Genomic DNA, 21,141 nt, shown 5'->3' with positions numbered 1-21,141 from the left:
TTCAAGTTTACATCATATTTACTGGTGAAACTCACAACAATTTCCCCATAAGATCAGGAATAAAAACAGCACTCACCACTTCTGTCCAATATTATCCTGGAAACTCTAGCCAGGGTAATTAGGGGGAAAAAAAAAAAAGGCATCTAGATTGTTTTAAACTAGACAGCATAAGTCTGATTGAACAGATTCTTTCTGGTGATAAGATACCAAATTATAAACAAGACCTAAGGGGATGCAGGTGGGCCACGCAAATAGCTGTGTGTATGTGGCCACTGCATGGTCTTTGATCTCAAGGCATCAGAGGCTACTTCCTCAGGATAAGTGACTACTGGCCAAAGCAAAACCTCAGGAATTACCTGGGGAATTTGGGGTCCTCTGTAGACCCATGACAACAGCTGGCCTAAATGTCCAGGTTGTGGGCAACTGCTACTATGCTGGCAATGTAAGCCATCTGGCCCTTTATCACCAGGCTGAATGGGGTTCCTAGTACTCCACAGGTGAGAGGTGGGGAAGGCCAGGGCAGCTTTGAGATGGGACATTTGCTGGGGAGCAGGGTGTGGACAGTGGGGACTGTTTGATGGCAGCCGGGAGGAGCGGGCAGGTGGGTGGAGGAGGGAGGACCTCTGCACTTTGCATTAGGAAGGGCAACCCTGATGCTGCCACCATTGGCTCTTACTTGTGATCACAAAGGGGCACAACTCCTCTGCTGGGGCAGCATATTCCCAAAGCGAGCCATAGTGACAGCCATTCTCCCTGGCCAGCCTGCACATGGCTACACCCTTGTGAGGGCGAGCAGACAGGATGTCTTCTGGGAAACTGCCAGTAGCTGAGTGAGGTCTGGATAAACTCCCCTCAACTGGACCAGGCCTTGTGCTAGGCATTTTCACAGATGCTGCTTCATTTCACCCTCACGACACTCCTGTGAGATGACTGATGCAGGCTCCTGGCATTTCCTGCTGGTTTCACCACTGGCCACCATGGTGGCCCAAGCCTAAGGCTCCTGGCACTGCAGCCACACAGAATCTTTCTGCCTCCTTGGTCTGGCTATGCTCCCCTGGACTCTCCCCACTTCCCAGGCAGGACTGCTAACTCCTGCTAAGCCTTTGGATCTCATTTCCATCACTGCTTCCCCAGACTCTGGCAAACCCCCGCCATACCCTCCCCTAGCCCACGGCTCCTCCAGAGCAGGGGTGAATTGTAGCATGACAGTGACTTGTGTGGCTATTTGGCTAACTCCCCCTGAGATGGGGCCTCAAGCTCTGTGTTGACAGTGTGTAGCAGGAGGGGGACGTGGGCTTGAGTCTGTGTGCTGGGTTTGAGGCCAAGCTCTGCATCTGTAAAACCTAAGCAGATTCAGGCAATGGCCTAGGTCCTTTTGTTTTTTTTTTTTTTTTTTGAGATGGAGTCTCGCTCTGTCGCCACGGCTGGAGTGCAGTGGCCGGATCTCAGCTCACTGCAAGCTCTACCTCCCGGGTTTACGCCATTCTCCTGCCGCAGCCTCCTGAGTAGCTGGGACTACAGACGCCCGCCACCTCGCCCGGCTAGTTTTTTGTATTTTTTAGTAGAGACGGGGTTTCACCGTGTTAGCCAGGATGGTCTTGATCTTGTGACCTCATGATCCGCCCGTCTCGGCCTCCCAAAGTGCTGGGATTACAGGCTTGAGCCACCGCGCCCAGCTTCTTTTTCATTTGTTAACTTATTTTTATTTTGTTTAAAGACTGAGTCTCGCTCTATGATGCAGGCTGGAGTGCAGTGGCACGATCTCGGCTCACTGCAACCTCCGCCTCCCAGGTTCAAGTGATTCTCGTGCCTCAGCCTCTCAAGTAGCTGGGATTACAGGTGCCCACCACCATGCCCGTCTAATTTTTGTACTTTTAGTAGAGATGGGGTTTTGCCATGTTGGCCAGACTGGTGTCGAACTCCTCACCTCAAGTGATCCGCCCGCCTCAGCCTCCCAAAGTGCTGCGATTACAGGTGTAGGCCACTGTGCCCAGCCTCTTTATTTTTAGCCATGAAGTTCTGCCACGTTGCCCAGGCTGGTCTTGAACTCCTGGGCTTAAGTGATCCTCCCACCTTGGCCTCTCACAGTGCTGGGATTACAGGTGTAAGTCACTGCACCCGGTTCTAGGTCTTTTTTCTAATTCTAAGAAAGTTTTACAGAGAGCTCTGAACAGCACTGAGGAACACAGGAAATCTGTGCCAATGAAGCTGTCATGGAACACAGTCGGTGGAAACAGCCATTTTCCCAGACTCCAACACCCTGGAAAACCCAGGCAATCTCCTCTGTGTCACTAGGTGGCAATCCTGCGTCATTAATAAGAAGAATGACTTCTTTATTTTTGTTTTGTTTTGAGATGGAGTTTCTTGTTGCCCAGGCTGGAGTGGAATGGCACGATCTCAGCTCACCGCAACCTATGCCTCCTGGGTTCAAGCAATTCTCCTGCCTCAGCCTCCCGAGTAGTTGGGATTACAGGCATGTGCCACCATGCCCGGCTAATCTTGTATTTTTAGTAGAGATGGGGTTTCTCCATGTTGGTCAGGCTGGTCTTGAACTCCTGACCTCAAGTGATCTGCCTGCCTTGGCCTCCCGAAGTGCTGTGATTACAGGCATGAGCCACCACGCCTGGTCTACTTATTTTCCTTCTATCTACGCATTTGAAGTTATTAAAGTCTACTGCTGATGTGTGGTAGAAATACTATACAATGGTGTGAGACTGCCCATCTTTTCCCAGCTCTGCACTCAGTAGTAGTCACACTGGTAGCTTGAAATTGGCCATGGGGAGAGAATTTTACCCGAGAAACTGGTAAATGTTACAGTTCAGGCCTTTTCCTCACTGGAGTGCCCACTGTTTACCAGAACACTACCATCCTACCATCCTCATGCTGCCCTCACAACAAAACAGGCTCACTCATGTCTAAAAATGCCTTGCCAACTTTCGTTTCATTATTTCCTTATTGTTAGTATTTTTAGAGACAAGGTCTTGCAATGATGCCCAGGCTGGGGTACAGTGACATGATCATACCTCACTGCAGTCTTGAACCCCTGGACTTGGGCCATCCTCCTGCTTTAGCCATCTGAGTGCTGGGACTACAGCCATTTGCCCCCATTTGTTTTATAATGGCTATGTAGAATTTAGATAATTTTGGTAGTTCTGGTACTTTATGATACAGTATTTGTATTTCTAATAAACATCACAGAATTGAAAGTTGTGTTATAAAAATAATTATTTCATTGAGATAATTTTTTTTTTTTTTGAGACAGAGCCTCACTCTGTCACCTGGCTGGAGTGCAGTGGAATGATCTCAGCTCACTGCAGCCTCCACCTCCCGGGTTCAAGTGATTATCATGCCTCAGTCTCCCAAGTAGCTGGGATTACAGGCACCTGCCACCATGCCTGGCTAATTTTTGTATTTTTAGTAGAGACAGGGTTTCACATGTTGGTCAGCCTGGTCTCGAGCTCCTGACCTCAAGTGATCCTCCTGCCTCGGCCTCTCAAAGTGCTGTGAGCCACTGTGCCCAGCTAGATAATGGGGAGTTGCAGCAAGATTTCAGACTTGACAATAAGTTATTTTTCCTTTTGACATTTCAATAATAAAGGCTCATTATATATAATATATAGTATTTATATATATAATATACATGTTAGTATATGGTTATAAAATTATACATCACTGAGCAAATCCAGTGTTTCATTATATGTAATTTTGTACAATGTAATTCAGTTTTCTTATTTTAGGGTAATTTGTACACATCACTTTATGTGTCTATTACCAATTAACATAAATACACGAAAAAGCTGACCTACAGCAACTTCTTTTTGCACCAGGTTTTTTTCTGAGTAGGGCAATCACATTATAACCCAGAAGCAAATAACATTTCCTGATGAATTAAGCACACTACATCCAGTTTGCTTTGTGAAAACTTGCACTGCAAGAGTCCTGTATTAGTGACCAGAGAAGAAACAACTGATCTATTTGCCCCAAGACATTAGGATGTCAGCTGACATTTGAGTCCTCACGGATGGCTGCCGAATCGCACAAGGTGCCAGAAGTCCACAAGAAAACAAAACCCCAAATGACATCAAAACTCAACTGAGGGCTAGTTAATTCCCTCTGCCCTGGCAATGTCCATCCTTTCCACGGGATGTTCACTGTTTTTTTTTTTTTTTTTTTTTTTTTTTGATGTTCACTGTTATGATGACTGCAGCTGAGATGTTTAGTTAGAAAGAGACTGTACAGGCCAGGAGTTCGAGACCAGCCTGGCCAACATGGCAAAACCCCGTCCCTACTAAAAACTAGCCGGGCGTGGTGGCTCATGCCTGTAATCCCAGCTACTTGGGAGGTTGAGGCATGTGAATCACTTGAATGTGGGAGGCAGAGGTTGAGCTGCAGTGAGCCAGGATCGCACCATTGCACCCCAACCTCAGTGACAGAGTGAGACTCTGTCAAAAAAAAAAAAAAAAAGAGAGAGAGAGAGACTGTGGAATAGTGCAGAGCTGGAAGGAGTTTGTGACTTTTCTTCTTCAAATTGTCCAAAAGAGGCTCTAATATCTAGCGTATGTTACCGTTATTGCAGAACTGTGTGCCGCTGATGCTCTGTGCCCATGGAGAACAGGCACAGCTGCCAACGGTGTGTGTGTTGGGGGCGGGCATCTCCCTGTCTAGTCTCCTTGTTTTGGCTTCCCTAGGCTGTCCACTCCCCGCATTAAAGCCAGCAATGCCTGAAGTGCAGACCTTCATGGAATCCACAGCTCTAGGCAGGTCAGAGATTTGAGTTCTTGAGAATAAAGCCACTGGGCCAGGGAATGTCACCTTTCAACCCTGGTAGCGCATTAAAATGTCCTTGTGAGACCAACCAATGAATAACAGTAATGAGACAAATACAAAATAACTTTCAAATAGCACTGTGCTTTATAGCACACAAAGCCCTTACTTAACCTTCAAGAAAACTCTGAGGAGTGGGTTTTCAAAATTATTATATTATTAGTATCCCTATTATACAAGTGAAGACACCAAGGAGTAGAAAGATTAAGTGACAAGCCTGGGGTAGCACACAGAAAGCACATGGCTCAGTAAATATTGATGAATAAAAGAAAAAGGAATGAATGGATAAACCAGGACTCATATCCTGCTCTTACAGCTGCAAATCCTGTGCTCTCTGCACTCTAAATGCCACCTTTTGTGAATTTCTCTGTAGCTCCCATACCTCCTGGGTGGGTGTGCCTCGTCTATGCCAAGGGGAGCTGGGATTAAGCTTTCGAATATCACCTCTTTGTTCTGCAGATGTGAAATGTATGTCTTGAAATTCCAAGAGGGAAAATAATGGCATTTTATTCCACTGGCTCTTAAAAATACGCTGTGTTCCAAAAGGTTGAATCTATAAACATTACTGGAAATGTGGAAATGGATGCCAGGAACTCCTCAGCACCATGTCTGCCTGGGCCAGGATATGGCTGCTGCTCCCACAGATTATGGGTTGAGAAATATTGCTGTTGGACACTTGATGGAAATTTTAAGCCCCTTGAAAATATGACTCCATTGGGAGGATCTTGACAAGAGACACAGAGGCAGCATTTAACTATTTCTGTTGGCCCCTCCTTTGTGGCATGCCCAGAAGCCCCACTACTGAGCACCTGCAAGATTTTTCTGTTTTTCCAACTTCTAGTTGGATTAATCTCTGGAGTATCTTGAAATTTCCTGAAGTTGTCCTCCCACAAAATGGACCACAGGATTAAAAAGGTTAACAGACATTTCCAGTCTGGGTTTGAATGCTTCCAAGAATGAACTGCAGGTAGATTATGTACATTTCAGTTATAGGAGGGAAAATTATGAAACACACTGGATAGTGAGATCAGAGCAAAGGTGGATGGATGAACTGTTTTGTGTATTTTTTTGAGACGGATTCTCGCTCTGTTGCCCAGGCTGGAGTGCAGTGGTGCAATCTCGGCTCACTGCAAGCTCCGCTTCCCAGTTTCATGCCATTCTCCTGCCTCAGCCTCCCGAGTAGCTGGGACTACAGGTGCCCACCACCATGCCCGGCTAATTTTTTGTATTTTTAGTAGAGACGGGGTTTCACAATGTTAGCCAGGATGGTCTCAATCTCCTGACCTCGTGTTCCGTCCACCTTGGCCTCCCAAAGTGCTGGGATTACAGGCGTGAGCCACCAGGCCCGGCCTGGATGAACTGTTTATAAGATTCTTGCCTAACCTCTTCTCTTTCCTTGAGAATCAGGAAAGATCTTTGACCTGAGTTAGACTTTTCAAAAGCTATACTAATTGATGGCAAGATCCTGATTCCCACTGCAGATCTCTCAGTGTTTCCAGGAGAATGATAATGATAGCTACCATGTGCACAAATACTGCAATGCAAGGGTAAAGAATCCAGTTGGGGCCGGGCGCAGTGGCTCAAGCCTGTAATCCCAGCACTTTGGGAGGCCGAGACGGGCGGATCACGAGGTCAGGAGATCGAGACCATCCTGGCTAACACGGTGAAACCCCGTCTCTACTAAAAAAAAAATACAAAAAACTAGCCGGGCGAGGTGGCGGGCATCTGTAGTCCCAGCTACTCGGGAGGCTGAGGCAGGAGAATGGCATAAAAAACCCAGGAGGCGGAGCTTGCAGTGAGCTGAGATCCGGCCACTGCACTCCAGCCTGGGCGACAGAGCGAGACTCTGTCTCAAAAAAAAAATAAATAAATAAAGAATCCAATTGGGATGATAATTAATTTAGTGAAATCTTCATGCTCTCTTAAAACAACTGATTGAACCTAAAATAAACTGATAAAGACTTGCCTGAATTAGCTTGAGGTGCTAATTACATCATTTGATTTTATCCATATTACATGATCCAAAATAAATTACAGAAAAAGTACATTGAGGGATGAGAGAGGAAGGAAAGAGAAACCCAGAATGTGAAAGCCAGGAAAGAAAGACCATAGTAATCCTACTTTTATAGATTGGTTAAAGTCAAGGTGACTGTTTAGAACTTTGATGTATATAGGAATTTTCATATTTATGGAAAAAGTACAAACTTGGGATCCTAAAATTCCCTGCATGCTTCAACAGCCTCCTGTGGGATAAATGCAATTCAGGTTTTTATGGCAAACACGAAGAAGCTGTTAAATTTAGGTAACCATGGGGATCCATAAAATGCCACATCCAAAGTCTCTGGCCACATTAGACACTTTTAATTTTCACCTTTATGTGTTTTAGAAAATAAATACAAAAAAAGGCTCAGCCTTTTGCCCAAGGTACTATTTTTTTTTCTTTTTTTTTTTTTGAGACGGAGTCTCGCTCTGTCGCCCAGGCTGGAGTGCAGTGGCACGATCTCGGCTCACTGCAATCTCCGCCTCCTGGGTTCATGTGATTCCCCTGCCTCAGCCTCCCGAGTAGCTGGGACTACAGGCGCCCGCCACCTCGCCCGGCTAGTTTTTTGTATTTTTTAGTAGAGACGAGGTTTCACCATGTTCGCCAGGATGGTCTCGATCTCCTGACCTCGTGATCCGCCCCTCTCGGCCTCCCAAAGTGCTGGGATTACAGGCTTGAGCCACCGCGCCCGGCCCAAGGTACTATTTTGTAAGGAATGTTTGCACAGCAGATTTAAGGTTAAAAAGAGGAGGCTGGCTAAGACATAGCGTGCCTACTAATCATGTTTTACAAAGAAGGAAATCTTACTGCCTAGTAGACAGGTGTGAAGGTGTCCTCTCCTTCCGGCCTCACGGCCAGCCTCCAAGACAGCACCACGTGTACCCAGTCTTTAGGCCTGAAGGCGGCAAAGGGTGCGATAAGACTTAAATAGGGAACCACATGGCAGAGGGCTGGAAGGGAGCAGCCTTGGTTAAGACACAGTGTTCCTAAATTGCCTACTTTTGGCTGACAGATGCTCCCAGCTGGCTGATGTGCAAGTCTGCAACTTGCAAAGTAGGCTGGAAAGATGGTTTTGCTTGCCAAAACCAAAGTAAGTAGGCAGCTAGCAGACAGAGCTAAGAGATTTGGTGCATTCTGTTGACTGCTTTTAATACCCTGCCTACTTTGAGGGATCAAACTGGGCCTAGGAGGGTGACTTAGTGATGCTCACCCACCTGAAAGGTGTAGGTCTGGGTTAGAGATTGAAAATCCTGTGAGCCTAACAGCACCCTTGCAATTCACCTTCACATGGAGGCTTCCCTGGCTTTATCAATCAGACCACAGGTGCCTTCAGACTAATGGTTTTCAAAATGTGGTCCCTGGATCAGAGGATCACCTGGGAACATGGTAGAAATGCAAATTCTTAGGCCCTACCCCAGACCTACAGAATTAGAAACTCGGAAAGTGGGCCAGCAAGCTTTCCAGGTAATTCTAGTGCACACCAGAGTTTGAGAACTACTGGTTTAGACCAAGCCAATCAGGTAAACCACAGTCATGACAACTGCTAGGATATAGCTACTTACCCAGGAGTGGGGGCTGGTGGAAGGAAAGAGGAGAGGGACACACACACACACACACACACACACACACACACACACACGTCGATATAAGGGTGGCATCCACTCTACTGATGACCGTCTGTGTGATAAAACTAAGGTGCTTTCAGCTGGGCGCCGTGGCTCATGCCTGTAATCCCAGCTACTTTGGGAGGACAAGGCAGGCAGATCATGAGGTCAAGAGATCGAGACCATCCTGGCCAACATGGTGAAACCCCCGTCTCAACAAAAAATACAAAAAAATTAGCTGGGTGTGGTGGCGGGCACCTGTAGTCCCAGCTACTCAGGAGGCTGAGGCAGGACAGTCACTTGAACCGAGGACATGGAGGTTTCAGTGAGCTGAGATCGTACCACTGCACTGCAGCCTGGCAACAGAATAAGACTCTGTCTCAAAAACAAAACAAAACAAAACAAACAAACAAAAAAAACCAGCTAAGGTGCTTTCATATTTGTAGCCCAAATGAAGTGAGGTAAGACTTGCCAGGGGAAAAGGAACGCTAGGAGAGAATATGGTAAAGTTCCTAAGAGTTTTGTGGTTTTTAGAAGGAAGCTGCTAAGACAGGAAAAACATCAAATAACAGGGCAAATAGGGCATAAAGGTTAATGAGGCCAGGCACGGTGGCTCATGCTTGTAATGCCAGCACTTTGGAAGGCCGAGGTGGGTGGATTACTTGAGGTCAGGAGTTCGAGACTAGCCTGGCCAACATGGCAAAACCCCGTCTCTACTAAAAATAAAAAAATTAGGCTGGGTGCGGTGGCTCATATCTGTAATCCCAGGTCAGGAGATCGAGACCATCCTGGCCAACACAGTGAAACCCTGTCTCTACTAAAATACAAAAAAAATAAAAAATAATTAGGCGGGTGTGGTGGCACGTGCCTGTAGTCCTGGCTACTGGGGAGGCTGAGGCAGGGGAATCACATGAACCCAGGAGGCGGAGATTGCAGTGAGCCGAGATCGTGCCACTGCACTCCAGCCTGGCAACAGAGCGAGACTCCGTATCAAAAAAAGAAAAAAAAAAATTAGTTGGGCGTGGTGCTGGGTACCTATAATCCCAGCTACTCAGGAGGCTGAGGCAGGAGAATCACTTGAACCTGGGAGGAGGAGGCTGCAGTGAGCCAAGATTGTGCCACTGCACTGCAGCCTGGACAACAGAGCGAAACCCTGTCTCAAAAAACAAAGCAACCAACCAACAAACAAAAAGGTGGATGGATGGCTGCCCCGCTCAGAGGAAGGAGCTGTTGCTTCTCTTCCTGCACAGGTCTGTTTTGCATTCATACCTCCTAATCCTCATTTGAAACTTCTCCATGGTGCTAGAGACAGGAGAGAGTGGAAAATGGAAGTGGGCCTGACAAAGGGGAAGAGAAGAGAGAGTGGGCGGGAGCAGGCCGTTACTGGCTTTAGCAGACAGCCACTCTACCACGGAGAGTCATGCAGAGCTGGAAGATTCCTTACAAGTCTCTAGTTCAACCTCCATGAAGTGACGGGGGTCCTCCTCATCATCACTCTGTCACCGTCATCACCACCCTCAAGCTAGAGTTACGTGAGAAGACTCCTGCCAGCCAAGTACCATGCTAGAGATTTTACATATATTATTTCTAGTCCTCCGGACAACCCTGCAAGCTTGATGGCATTACATTAGTGCTTAGACAAGGAAACTAGAGGGTAAGCAGCAGGTCCAGCGTTACAGAGACCTCTCTTCCCCTTATCTGACATTTGACAACACTACTCTGAACACTCCTGCCTGGTGATCCCCATCCAGCTGGTGCCTGGATGCTCCCAGGGACAAAATGCTCTTTACATGCGAGGGCAACTCATATTTGGGTTGCTACAATGTTATTCCTTTACTGGAGCCAAAATCTACCTCCTGACCGAGTTCACTAACCGGTTTTCAGCTGGCACTAGGTCCATCCCTATGACTCCACAGGACATGTCTTAACCCCCTTGAAAACTGATAGCTCTTCTAGTATCTACACAGAGCTTCAGGCATCTTCATTTCCTCCGGCTAAAAAGCTTGGGTTCTCTTCACCACTCTTTATTTATATTCTAGAAAGGCAGAGAGGTTGTCACTGTAAAGCCACAAAAACTCATATTCTTCAACAAACATCATATAGAACACTGGGATGTTATTCTTAATGTTGCTGAAGACTCTTAAAGCTGTTGTATTTATGCAACTGCAGGCACAGACCCAAATCAAAAGCTCCCTTATTCCTCAACCATGCAAGAAAACACAAAGAGGTCGCAGAGTAACTGTATCTGGGGCCAAAGGGCACCCATCTTCTGATGTTTCCAAGCTAAGCCTTCTCTGGAGAATGAAATGAGCTGTCTACTATTAATGTGGCTGTACCTTTAGAAATGCCAGCCACAGCCCCACAGCCTTGGCTCCTGGAATACAGCACTGAGGTGGAAAACTGAACTTTAGAATCCTGTATTGACAGCCCCCAGGAACCTCTGAACCCTTGTTCTGAGTGGTGGAGATGGAGCTTGCCAGCTTCATCCACAGGATGTGAGAATCTTACCCTGCAGCTCCCTGGTCCGGGACCTTGAGGAAATCCAGGCTCTCTGGCGTCTGTGACACTCGGTCTGAACCAGTAGACTGCTGCTGTGGCAAGGGCGGGCGTGCCATGGAGGTGTACAGGCTTTTCTGACTGGACCTCTGGCTTCCAGGAGCATCGGGATGTGGCACAAACTGGTTTCTGATGACTCCGTTCTGATGGTATCCTAGAGAGAGAAAGAGAGAAAGAAATAAGGCTTACATTTTTGGATCCTTTGCCATAAGTCTCTCCACGTTTCTTCCACGTACTACAAGGAAAGCTTACTTAACTTCTGAGTCTCAATTTCCGCATTTGAAAAAAATGGAAGGCATCACTGCTAACACATTGTGAGAATTAGAGCTGATTCACTCTTCTCCCCATTCCCAGACTTTACTGAGGTATAACTGACAAATAAAATTGTATGTATTTAACACATCCAACAATGCATGGTCAACTTCCTGGGATGTGCCCGGAACACAGCGGACACTCAGCACATGCTTGGTGACAAAAGAATCCCCAGATTTCCTGGGGTTCAAAGTCCACAGTAGGGAAAGGTAAGCTTACAGCTGGCTGGGAGACACCTTCTTGGGCCTCAGAAAAATTATGAGGTTATGACTCAAGAGGGCTGGCAGGCAGCTGTTTAAACAGCTGGACATCCATTTTCAAGGGGTCAGTCTTGGGCATCCACTGGAGGAGCCTGCTGTGTGAGGCAGAGGGGGTGCTCTACACAGGCAAGGGAAAAGTGGCCACCCAGTTGGCTCAGTCCGGATGGAGCAAGCTCTCTCAGCCAAACAGCAATGTCTAGTTAAAATCACATTAGCTAATAAGTAATGGGTTAGAGTGACAGGCTCCAAACCATGCGTCTTGGCTGACTTGGGCATTACCATTCCATGCTACGTATGAAGAGGCCCTTATTCATTCTCCCACTGACAGATCTGGGCTGAGTGGAGAAAGAGAACAAGACTCTTCAAGGCCAACTGTGGTGAACCCCACCCAAAAACCTCTTCCAACCAAATTAAGAGAACTCTTTGGTACCAGTGGGATGACCCTTAGAGAAGGACCAGGGGTTCAGTTCTGGCTCTGCCTCTGATAGCTACACTGATCATGAGCAAGAGAACTGATCTTTCATAGTCTCAGTTCTTCACGAAAGAACCACGAGATAGGTCCAGAATTTGCTTGGTGGCTTCCAGCTCCGACATGCATTTTCTCTATATCCTTATTATTGTAGAAATAGGGTTCTTCCTGCCCAGTAATAATAGCTGGAATTCTTACTTTGAACCCTGGTTTTCTCAGGGTGGAGCTTTCAAGAGGGTGGCTCCTCATCCAGCCACGTCTCTAGCAATTTCCTCCCATAGGCCACCAGACCAGATCAGAACTAGACACTTGGAGCAAACAGCTGCCCTTCACCTTACCCCATTCCCTCAGTGAGTGACAGCTGAATGGGCTCCCACAGGGTCTGGGTGGAGGAGACTAGAAGGACCCCACTTGCTGCCTAGGGTCCCAATGAAAGGAGAGGGGCATCTTAAGTGTGTGACATGCCCTTGGGATGTCACATGGCCCATGATAAAAGTGGGATCCCCACAGGGGCCGCCCCACATGCTGCTCGAGATCCCCTTGTCCACAATAAGATCAGAAGTTAAGAGCATTTAGAAACGTTCATGGCAGTTCGACAGATCTATTTCATGCCAGTTGCATCTTATAATAAATTTTGGCTTACATTTTATATGCTTTGAAAATTCTTCTTCTACTAATTCATTTTTATTGTATCATACAAATGTATGGTTTGTGACGGACTGGAAATTTTTTTAAACCCCCGGTCTTCCACCACAGACAGTTTGAGAAGCACTGGTTGAATGGATCCAAGTCCCATTGTCTCATTTTATTGATGAAAGAACTGGCACTTAGTTGGGGAGCGCTGCTCAAGGTTGGAAACTTTGTGGCCTGATTCAATCTGAGGCTGCTTTGGCCAACCTAGCTGAGGCCAGTGAGCGTTCCAGGTGGACTTGGCCAGAATTCTCCACTGGAACCAGCGCACACGCAGTAATATGGTACTACAGGGCTTCTCTTAAGTTCCTCTGTGCTTGGATTTTCTTCAAAGAAGAAAGAAGGAGACAGAGCTGGGTCAAGGCAGGACGGGGACTCCAAAAGAGACGAGAATTAGTTTCTCACTGCTGGGCCCCAGTGTCCATACTTTAGCAAGCAACGGTGAGATTCCACAGACTAAAGAAATGTCTTTTTTTTTTTTTTTGGCCGGGGCGAGGGGCGGGGTGGTGGATAGGGAGGGGAGACAGAGTCTCACTCAGTCACCCAGGCTGGAGTACAGTAGTGCGATCTCAGATCACAGCAACCTCTGCCTCCCAGGCTCAAATGATGTTCATGCCTCAGCTTTGAGAGTAACTGGAATCACTGGTGCATGCCACCATGCCCAGCTAATCCTGAGACAGGGTCTCACTCTGTTACTCAGGCTGGAATGCAGTGGCATGATCATAGCCACCTCAGCCTCCCACTTCAGCCTCCTGAGTAGCTGGGATTCCAGGCATGTGCCACTATGTCCAGCTAATTTTTATTTTTTATTTTAAGTTTATTTATTTTTGAGACAGAGTGTTGCTCTGTCACCCAGGCTAGAGTGCAGTGGGGTGATCTCAGCTCACTGCAATCTCCACCTCCCGGGTTCAAGCAATTCTCGTGCCTCAGCCTCCCAGTAGCTAGGATTACAGGTGTGTGCCACCATGCCTGGCTAATTGTTGTATTTTTAATAGAGACAGGGTTTTGTCATGTTGGCCAGGCTGGTCTCAAACTCCTGGCCTCAAGTGATCTGCTCGCCTCGGTCTCCCAAAGTGCTGGGATTATAGGTTTGAACCACTGCGCCCAGCTGCAGCTAATTCTTCAGAACATTTTTATAGAGATGGGGTTTTGCTATGGTGCCCAGGCAGGGCTCAAACTTCTGGTCTCAAGCAAGTCTCCTGCCTTGGTCTCCCAAAGTGTTGGGATTACAGGCGTGAGCCACCACAACCAGCCTCAAGAAATGCTTTTTACTCCTTATCTAAGACGTTGGTACAAACACAATTCTCTTGGCTGGGAAGACTGGAATCAAATAGAGCCTGAAAATGACCCTCTCAGACTTGGAACCTAAACTGCTTCATACCAAACACTCTGGGAGCAGTTTCTTATGAACTGAATTTTGTGAGCGATGGAACAGCATTAAAAGATGTTATGTATTTCTTCAAGTGTTCTGCAAACACTACACAGATTTTCAGAGGCAGAAAGTCTAAGATTCAGGTTTAGAGTGTATGGATCTGTCAGTTTTATTTTTATTACTCAAAATGAGAGGCCAGGTGCAGTGGCTCACGCTTTTAATCCCAACACTTTGGGCGGCCAAGGTGGGAGGATTGTTTGAACCTAGGAGTTCAAGACCAGCCTGGGCAACACAGTGAGACTCCATGTCTACAAAGAGTAAAAAAATGAGCCAGGTATGGTGGTGCATGCCTGTAGTCCCAGCTACTCAACGTGCTGAGGTGGGAGGATCACTTGATCCAGGGAGCTCGAGGCTGCAGTGAGCTATGATCGTGCCACTGCACTCCAGTTGGCCAACTGAGACCCCATCCCCCAAAAAGAAGAGATAAACATGAAATGTAAGCGTAAACTTTATAATAATTTTGTAATGCTCTCAGATATTACTTTGTTTTTTTCGAACAGGCCTCCTGAATCCTAATCTCAGAAAATAAATGGAAAACAAATTTCTTCGAATCAGTCATTAAGCTGCTGTAACTTACAAGATACTGTGCAGTGGCCCCCTCCCCTCCTTATCCATGATTTTGCTTTCCACTGTTTCAGTTACCCATGGTCAACTGTGGCCTGGAAATATTAAATGAAAGTTCCAGAAATGAACAATTCCTAAGGTTTAGGTTGTATGCCATCTCGCTCTGTCCTGCCAGGATGCGAATCGTCCCTTTGCCCAGCCTATCCATGCTCTGTGCACTACCCCGTCATCAATCACTAAGCAGCTGTCTTGTTATTCATAATGGCCCCAGGAAGCTGGCAATTTGGATATGCCAATGAGAAGCCATTAAGTGCTTCCTTTAAGTGAAAGGGTGAAAGTTCTCAACTTACTAAGGATAAAAAATTATGCAGAGGTTGCTAAGATCTACAGTAACAACGAATCTTCTATCTGTAACATTGTGAAGAAGGAAAAAAATTTATGCTGGTTTTGTGGAAAACTCAAACTGGAAAAGTATAGATAGGTTTTGGTAATATCTGCATTTTCAAGCCCCCACTGGGGGTCTTGGAATGCATCCTCCGAGGATAAGCTGGGGCTACTGTAGTGGTATTTGGCCAGAGCTGGGTAGTGGTGGTGTGGTTAGACCTGACAAATTCCTATTTCCATAAAGCAGCATCCTGTGTCTTAAAAGCTGACAACAGTCTAGTTGTCACGGACAAGAACTCCTTTCTCTCTGTCAGAAGCCTTTCCTAAGGGAGTAATATTTCGAAGAAATGAAATCCAGATTGCGAACTCAGCCGCAGTTCAGTCTCACTGACTCCTACTTTTCTAAATTGTGAGGTCTCCAGCAGAGCGGCTGTGTTGTACATTTGGCACTGAAATGGTCCATGCCTGGTTAATACGTGTGCATTGATTTGATAATGGGTTTCTTCCCAAACATATTTTATGCTATGGGTCCAGATTTAGTGGTCCCAGACTATGGTACATGGTTGGCTCACCTGGGGGAGGAGGGGCCGCTCTCATTGGGTAGTTGGCATTTTGAGTCCCACTGGAATAACCTCTATTTTGGGTAGTGTTCCTTCTGGTAGGGCCTGAAATAAACAAGCAAGACAAAGTTAAAATCAGCGCTACTCGTTGGTTTTATGGATCCTCGTGGTTCTTTGCATATGGAAAATTTTTGAGAAGCGTGGATTCCAGTTCTCAGGTGGATCTGCAGGAGAACAGTTGCAGCGGAGAAGGGGCAGTTGAGGGAAGTATGTAATGGTAGCTACTGGGTGGGAGGGGCTGGAGGACAGGTTTCTAGAGGTACAGTTTTGAAATGTTAGACTGTGGCTTTTAAAGGTCTGATCATCTTACAAAGGTGTTTCTATTTTGCAGACTTTTGAGACAGATGGAACATTTTAACATTTGCATTCATGTTCTACACGCTAAGTGGCTGAGCAGGTTCACTAACGCTGCGGATCAGCGGGGTTGGCAGGAAGCCCGTTCTGGCAAGGGCCTTTCACGCAAGAGTGTGTGTTCTACGGTCCTTGAACTAAACACAGAGACCACAAGGAGTAGAAGCAGACTTGTACCCTTGACACAGACATGAAGGAATTAGGAACAAGCTGGGGCCAAAGGAACACACTGTGGGTCATAGTCAGGGCTGGACAGCAGGGCCAGAGGAGCCAGAGGAGATCTCTGCAGAGACATCTATGTGGGGGAGAAAATCAACAAATAGGGTCTCGAATGGAACAGGAAGGAAGGTAAGATTAAACCAGCTGGAAGAAGGTGCAGAGGGAATTTCTTATAAAGAGAAGAGCTGAAGAATAGAGAAGGGTAGGAGGTGACAAGGTGCACACTGCAGACACAGCAAAGGAGCTATAGCTCTGGGGCCTGGGAGAACCAACCACATGGGACCAGGGGCAAACGGATGTGGCCTATTGGGGGCTTCCCTCCCAGTACCTAGGCCACTCTCCCCACCCCAAATAAGATAAAATCCAACACCTGTTGGGCAGTTTCCACTCTGGGGCCCGCTGCACACACACAGCCTGCTGGTTATTTGCAGCCTTTCTTTGCCCGGCTGTGCCCTGGGGTCTGAGTCCTGTGGACAGCCAGGCCTCTGCCTTCCAGTGGGGTGAGGCCTATAGGCCAGGCCAACAGGAGGCACTGGCAGGAGACTAGAATGTCAGGAGGGAGGTAGGGGGACTTCATGTGCCTCCTTCCTGCCTACAGCCTTCAGTTCACCTCATTCCTCCCTCTGCTGCTTCAGGTTTGCAGATAACAATGGTCTCCTGCTGTTCCTTTTCCCTGGGTCCCTACTTTGTTTCCTAAACCCTGTCCACATCTTTTTCTTGAAAAGTCTCTTCAGAAGCCCCCGAAAAGTTGCTGTCTGTTTTCTGCAAGTACTAACGGATACACAGACATACACCAACATTTCCTGAGTGGTGGCTCTACACATATAAAAATATGATGGGCTGGGCGCGGTGGCTCATGCCTCTAATCCCAGCAATTTGGGAGGCCGAGACAGGCGGATCACAAGGTCAGGAGATCAAGACCATCCTGGCTAACATGGTGAAACCCCGTCTCTACTAAAAAAATACAAAAAACTAGCTGGGCGTGGTGGCGGGCGCCTGTAGTCCCAACTACTCAGGAGGCTGAGGCAGGAGAATAGGAGGCGGAGCTTGCAGTGAGCTGAGATCCGGCCACTGCACTCCAGCCTGGGTGACAGAGCGAGACTCCGTATCAAAAAAAAAAACAAATGATGGCATTTATTGGTATTGTATTAATATGTTAGAGAACATGTTAAGGTGTACCTTTGCAGACGGATTTGAGAAACTGCTAATTAATTAATCAATTAATTTTTGAGATGGAGTTTTGCTCTTGTTGCCCAGGCTGGAGTGCAGTGGCGTGACCTTGGCTCACTGCAACCTCCACCTCCTGGGTTCAAGCAATTCTCCTGCCTCAGCCTCCCAAGTAGCTGGGACTACAGGCATACGCCACCACACCCTGTTAGTTTTTTGCATTTCGTAGAGACGGGGTGTTGGTCAGGCTGGTCTCGAACTCCTGACCTCAGCTAATCCACCTGCCTCGGCCTCCCAAAGTGCTGGGATTACAGGCATGAGCCACTGTGCCTGGCCTAGAAACAGTTATTTTACATATGGCATCTTCATGTGTGTGATCACACAGGCCAAATTTTAGAACAATATCACAGTATACATAGCATATATTATTCTATGCTGTGTACTATAGATATAAGTTATAAATATCAATTATAAATAGAAAAAGAATCAAAGGCCAGGGAAGGAGTTAGACTGGGGTTTGAGGTAGTGCATGTGTCTGTGTCTGTGTGTGTGTGGTGTTTTATTTCTTAGTGGCGCGATCTCAGCTCACTGCAAGCTCCGCCTCCCGGGTTTACACCATTCTCCTGCCTCAGCCTCCCGAGTAGCTGGGACTACAGGTGCCCGCCACCTCGCCCGGCTAGTTTTTTTGTATTTTTTAGTAGAGACGGGGTTTCACCGTGTTAGCCAGGATGGTCTCGATCTCCTGACCTCGTGATCCGCCCATCTTGGCCTCCCAAAGTGTCATCTTTTTCTTAATGCAACAAGGTCTTGCTCTGTCACCCAGGCTACTGCAGCCTTGACCTCCTAGGCGTAAGCCATTGTCCCACCTCAGCCTCTCGAGTGGCTGGGACTACAGGCGTGCACCACCATGCCTGGCTAATTTTTGTATTTTTATTTTTGTGTATGGAGACAGGATTTTACCATGTTACTCACGCTGGTCTAGAACTCTTGGGTTCAAGCAATCGTCCGGCCTTGGCCTCCCAAAGTGCCGGGATTATAGGTGTGAGCCACGGTGCCTGGCCCAGTCAATTTCTTTAAGGTGGCATAGAGGATGATGTTGGTATTGTGGACAAGATCTGACTGGAAAGGGAGGGGAAATTTGAAGCTAACAAACTCTGATTTGTTTTAATCACAATATTGTAATGCCAGGTATACTGATACATAAGTACTAAGTCCCTCAGAAACTTTTAACCTGCTCATTTTCCTTGCTGTTGCTTTAGTTTGAAATGTTCCATTCTGAAGAAAGCCTGAGCCCCAGGAAGCAGAAGGTGTACTGATTCTCAGCCCCCACATCTGTGCACGTTTCCAGCATTTGCTCAGGAGACTCGGGTGAGCGGCAGCAGTTCTGCCTGCAGGGCCTGTGGAGCACTTACGGGAGTTCTTGGGCAGTCCAGGTCCAATGCTGACCTGCAGCACTTTGTTACTGGGCTTGAGGACAGCCAGGTCTCCAAAGCCCTGGTGGAACTGCACTTGCCGGGAGCCCCCTGCACTCCAGGGACCCCAGTTCTCCTTTTTCAACTTCAGTTCAAGCCTGCAAAAAGCACACTGGGGTTAACAGGTTGAAGGAAGCAGTGAGAAAACGGTGCTCAATGATCCTTCCATGGAATTCTGCTGCTGGAAAAGCATAAACATGAGGCAAGACCGGACAATCCACACCGGGGGCAGGGCCCTGAGGATGTGCACCGCATCCATGGGGTGGCACCGTCGCTGCATGACAATGAGCCAGAAGCAGGAGCATCCGGGGCCCGGTACCATGAGACACCAGGTGGTGAGGGAGGTACACCTCACTAATGTGCCAATGCCACTCTGTCAGGTGGCCTCAGGGGCACCTGCTGAGGGGACAGAGGAAAGAGACAATTTCCAGGTCACACCGCTGTGCTGTCATTGTGCTTCCAGCTGTTGTCCCTGCTTCTGTGCTTGTGGAGGACTGACAGACGCCAGACACAGGCCAGCTTGAAGACTCTTTAGCATAAAACCTGGCTTTGTTTAGTCCCGTACTGTTCTTGCACCATGACATCCCACCCAGGGATGGAAAAAGACACACTAGCAACCAAGATCCAAATAGAAGGCAGGATTTACCTGCAGTTCCCAAACTCCCCAGCCAGTTTTAATGCTTCTGTATTGCCTATATGCCTGCACTATGCAATCCTGATTCTGCTTTTAACTTAGATTTTCTCATATCATAAGAAGGAAAAATCGTAATTTTAAGTAGCTGCCTATTATAAGTTTCCCTCATCATGATATTAAGGCTTTGTCTTGGCCTCATTCTTGTAGCTGGGAAAAGATGGAGGATATTCCCGTTTTATCGATGGGGACATTTAAAAAGAAAACTTTCTGTGTTTTAGACAGGGTCTTGCTCTGTTGCCCAGGCTGGCGTGCAGTGGCGCCGTCTCAGCTCACTGCAATCTCTGCCTCCTGGGCTCAAGTATCCTCCCACCTCAGCCTCCCAAGTAGCTGGGACTACAGGCATGCACCACCATACCTGGCTAATTTTTTTTTTTATTTTTTTTTTTTACTTTTTGTAGACATGTGGTCTTACTATATTGTCCAGACTAGCTAAATAACTCTTACTCAGCAAATATGAGATTAGAGGGTCAACAGTATGCCAGTACCGGGTCCATTAGGTCATGTTGCCAAAAGAAATGAAGGTGAGGCCGGGCATGGTGGCTCAAGCCTGTGATACCAGCACTTTGGGAGGCCAACGCGGGCAGATGACTTGAGGTTGGGAGTTCAAGACCAGCCTGGCCAACATGGTGAAACCCCATATCTACTAAAAATACAAAAAAAACATTAGCCAGGTGTGGTGGTGAGCACCTGTAATCCTAGCTACTCAGGAGACTGAGGCAGGAGTATTGCTTGAACATGGGAGGCAGAGGTCCAGTCTGGGCAACAGAATGAGACTCCATCTCAAAAAAAAAGAAGGGAAGGTGAGTCACCTACACAACACATTGGCCACCTATAGTCCTCAAGCCCCCAGAGGCCCTACCAATAAATAGGTTTTATTATGCATTGGTTTGGGGAATGTATGCCCCCACCTCTGTCACTTTCATCTGCTTCCAGCCTGATTCTACTCCTGTCTGCTCTGCTAAATTAAAAAACTCTATTTTGGGTGAGACATAAAATCTGCCTTTATCTGCCTCATTTAGGAGATTTTTGTCTAAATGATAAAATACACTAGTCTATGAAGTCATTATTTCACAGAAATGCAAAAGTAACCTTTTCGAAGTCTGTGACTACTATTCAGACTGTCTTCTGCAGGCTCTAAGGTTCCACTGGGGCCAGCCAGACCCCACTCTCCTCCTCGCAAGCCTCCCCCAGCCCCATCCTGAATCCCAGGGGTGCGATCAAGGCCCCTTTTTAGCTACACGCAGAAGTTTGGGTCCCAGATCCGGACTTACGTATTGCTGAATTTCAGAGGTAGTTGCTTCTGGGTTTTCTCCTCGTAACGCTTTGCTAAGAGGCTTAGGAATTCAGTTTTGAAGACAGATTCAAGCAAACTGTCATACTCTTGCTCATGGAGAATAAAAATGTCATCCTGCATAGTACTGTAAAGAGATTGGACAAATACACTTGGTGAAAGCTGTGCTTCTGTTTACTCTATTTTTTTCT

General features: G+C 47.1%; 1 protein-coding gene across 1 annotated transcript in view; it reads right to left on the bottom strand.

Annotated features, from left to right (window-relative positions):
- MYO1E (myosin IE) overlaps positions 1-21,141 on the bottom strand; it is a 248,139-nt gene that overhangs the window by 6,173 nt on the left and 220,825 nt on the right. Inside the window, 4 exon segments of the mRNA XM_017895857.1 lie at positions 10,978-11,179; positions 15,709-15,801; positions 18,906-19,063; positions 20,931-21,077. Coding sequence (XP_017751346.1) covers positions 10,978-11,179; positions 15,709-15,801; positions 18,906-19,063; positions 20,931-21,077 — 600 coding nt within the window.

Source organism: Rhinopithecus bieti, unplaced genomic scaffold (genome assembly GCF_001698545.2).
Source record: "Rhinopithecus bieti isolate Rb0 unplaced genomic scaffold, ASM169854v2 scaffold_947, whole genome shotgun sequence".
NCBI lineage: Eukaryota > Metazoa > Chordata > Mammalia > Primates > Cercopithecidae > Rhinopithecus > Rhinopithecus bieti.
Note: the sequence above shows the minus strand (reverse complement) of the source record. Positions and strands in the feature narration are given on the sequence as shown.